The sequence below is a fragment of the Eimeria acervulina genome, genomic scaffold (assembly GCF_000499425.1).
Source record: "Eimeria acervulina Houghton genomic scaffold, Eah_scaff1153, whole genome shotgun sequence".
Lineage (NCBI taxonomy): Eukaryota > Apicomplexa > Conoidasida > Eucoccidiorida > Eimeriidae > Eimeria > Eimeria acervulina.
In genome coordinates, this window is record NW_013550361.1 from 7453 (window position 1) to 9832 (window position 2380).

General features: G+C 46.7%; 1 protein-coding gene across 1 annotated transcript in view; it reads left to right on the forward strand.

Annotated features, from left to right (window-relative positions):
• Positions 1-1300, forward strand: part of EAH_00056320 (hypothetical protein, conserved) — a gene marked incomplete at both ends in the record, with an annotated part of 2788 nt that extends 1488 nt beyond the window's left edge. Inside the window, 4 exons of the mRNA XM_013397571.1 lie at positions 1-120; positions 206-316; positions 642-1150; positions 1254-1300. The exon at positions 1-120 is cut by the window's left edge and continues 544 nt beyond it. Of these exons, the coding sequence (XP_013253025.1) occupies positions 1-120; positions 206-316; positions 642-1150; positions 1254-1300 (787 nt within the window). The remainder of the gene's footprint in view (positions 121-205; positions 317-641; positions 1151-1253) is intronic.
• Positions 1301-2380: the final 1080 nt, after the last annotated feature.

Sequence of the window (2380 nt, forward strand, 5' to 3'; positions counted from 1 at the left end):
CAAAGGGGGGCCCCCAGGGGGCCCCCAACCAAACCCTTACGGGGCCCCTGGTGAACCCCTAGGTGGCGACCCGGAAGCAAACGGTGTTACTTATGTTGCGCTGCACTATGATAGATCCAGGTAAGGGTTTAGGGTTTAGGGTTTAGGGTTTAGGGTTTAGGGTTTAGGGTTTGAGGGTTTAGGGTTTTAGGGTTTAGGGTTTTAGGGTTGTCTCGGGTGACGCATCGACGCTCGCAGTAGCAGCAGCAGCAACTGCAGCAATTGCAGCAGCAGCAGCAGCAGCAGCAACTGCAGCAGCAGCAATAGCAGCAAGAGTGTATCTATATATACTAATACTCATTCACACACACACACACACAAATACATATAAATATAAATATAAATATATATATATATATTTATTTATATATGCATAAATATATATATATATATATTTATATATATATAATTATATACATATACGCATGCATGTTTATACATATAAATATATATATAAATCCATATACATATAATTCAGCAAATAAATATAAGTAAATAAGCAAAAAAGCAAACAAGCAAACAAACAAATAAATAAATATAAATAAATAAATATAAATATATTTATATTTATTATTTATATTTTTATCTGTGTGTGCATGCAGCTCACCAGTGCCGTCGTGGCTGCGTTCATACATAGCAGCACAAACTCTGCCTTCAACAATGACGAAGCTGCGTAAATATGCATTAAAGCTGCTGTCTTCATCAGGAGAAGTGCTGCAGCCTGAAGCACTTAGGGGCCCCCAGGGGGCCCCCCTAACAGCAGCAGATTTGCTGCTACTCAAACAACAATTTGCTATTCACAGCCCTCAATGGAGACATACTTCAAACCAAACTCCTAATAATAAACAGGGGCTCCCAAGAGATGCCGATACACCCCAGATGCTTAGAGAAGCTTCAGTACAAAGACATCAGCAGCAGCAGCAGCAGCAGCAGCAACAGCAGCAGCAGCAGCAGCAACAGAGACACAAACGCCAACAAACAGAGGCTTCCCAACACGCACTCTGCGTTGACGCAAGACCGAGCTCTTCTTCTTCTGCAGCAGCAGCAGCAGCAACAGCAGCAGCAGCGAGTGGCCCGAGTTGTTCTGTGGGGCCTCCGTCGAGCCGCCGCGGTATTTCGGGGGCCCCCTCAGCGCTTATTAGTGATGCAGAGACTGCTGCTGCTGCTGCTGCTGCTGCAAGCGAGCTTTGAAGTCCTGTGCTGCGTTGCTGCAGGAGTGCCGCAGCAGCAGCAGCAGCAGCAACAGCAGCAACAGCAGTAGATGCTGCAGCAGTGCTGCAGCAACAGCAGCACTAGTCTTCCACCAGCAGCAGATGGTGCTGCAATAGGGCTGCAGCAACAGCAGCGAGTGCTGCCCAACTTCTACAGCAGCAGCAGCAGCAGGAACTGCTGTAGATGCAGCAGCAGCAGATGCTGCAGTTGTGCTGCTGCAGCATCTGCAGCATTTGCTGCAGTAGCGGCTGTCTCTACTTTCATTTTATAAAATCTGTCTTTCTTTTAAGTCTTTCTTCTCTCTCTGCATTGGGCCCCCCCATTTGCCTCTTCTTACAAAGTCGGGGGCCCTGGGGGCCCCCAGCATTGTCTCTTATTATTAACCTGGGGGCCCCCAACATTGTCTCTTATTATTAACTTGGGGGGGCCCCGACTTTGTCTTATCCTATAAAGCTGGGGGCCCCTAGGGGCCCCCCACTTTGTCTTATCTTATAAAGCTGAGGCTCCGGGGGGCCCCCCACTTAATCTTATAAAGTTGGGGGCCCTTGGGGGCCCCCACTTAATCTTATAAAGTTGAGGGCCGTGGGGGCCTTGGGGGGCCCCCACTTAATCTTATAAAGTTGGGGGCCCTTGGGGGGCCCCCACTTAATCTTATAAAGTTGGGGGCCCTTGGGGGCCCCCCACTTAATCTTATAAAGTTGGGGGCCCTTGGAGGCCCTGGGGGGCCCCCCACTGTATATTTTCTTACAAATTTGGGGGCCCCCCACCTTGTGACTGATTATAAAGTTGGGGGCCCTGGGGGCCCTCTACTTTGTAAATTATTTTAAAGTTGGGGGCCCCCCACTTCGTATTTTCTTATTCATTTTCTTATAAAGTTGAGGGGCCCCCCTGTGGGGCCCCACAGGGAGACAGGGGGCCCCTGGGCCTAAACCCTGTTGGGGGCCTCAGGCGTCTGCTGTTGTTTCTGCAAGAAAACAATTTGCAGTGATTTATATATGCATATATATATATATATGTATGTATATATATATATATATTTATGTCTGCATTTATATCTGTATGAATATAACTATATATATATATATATATATATATAGTTATATTCATATATCTATATATGTTTACATAC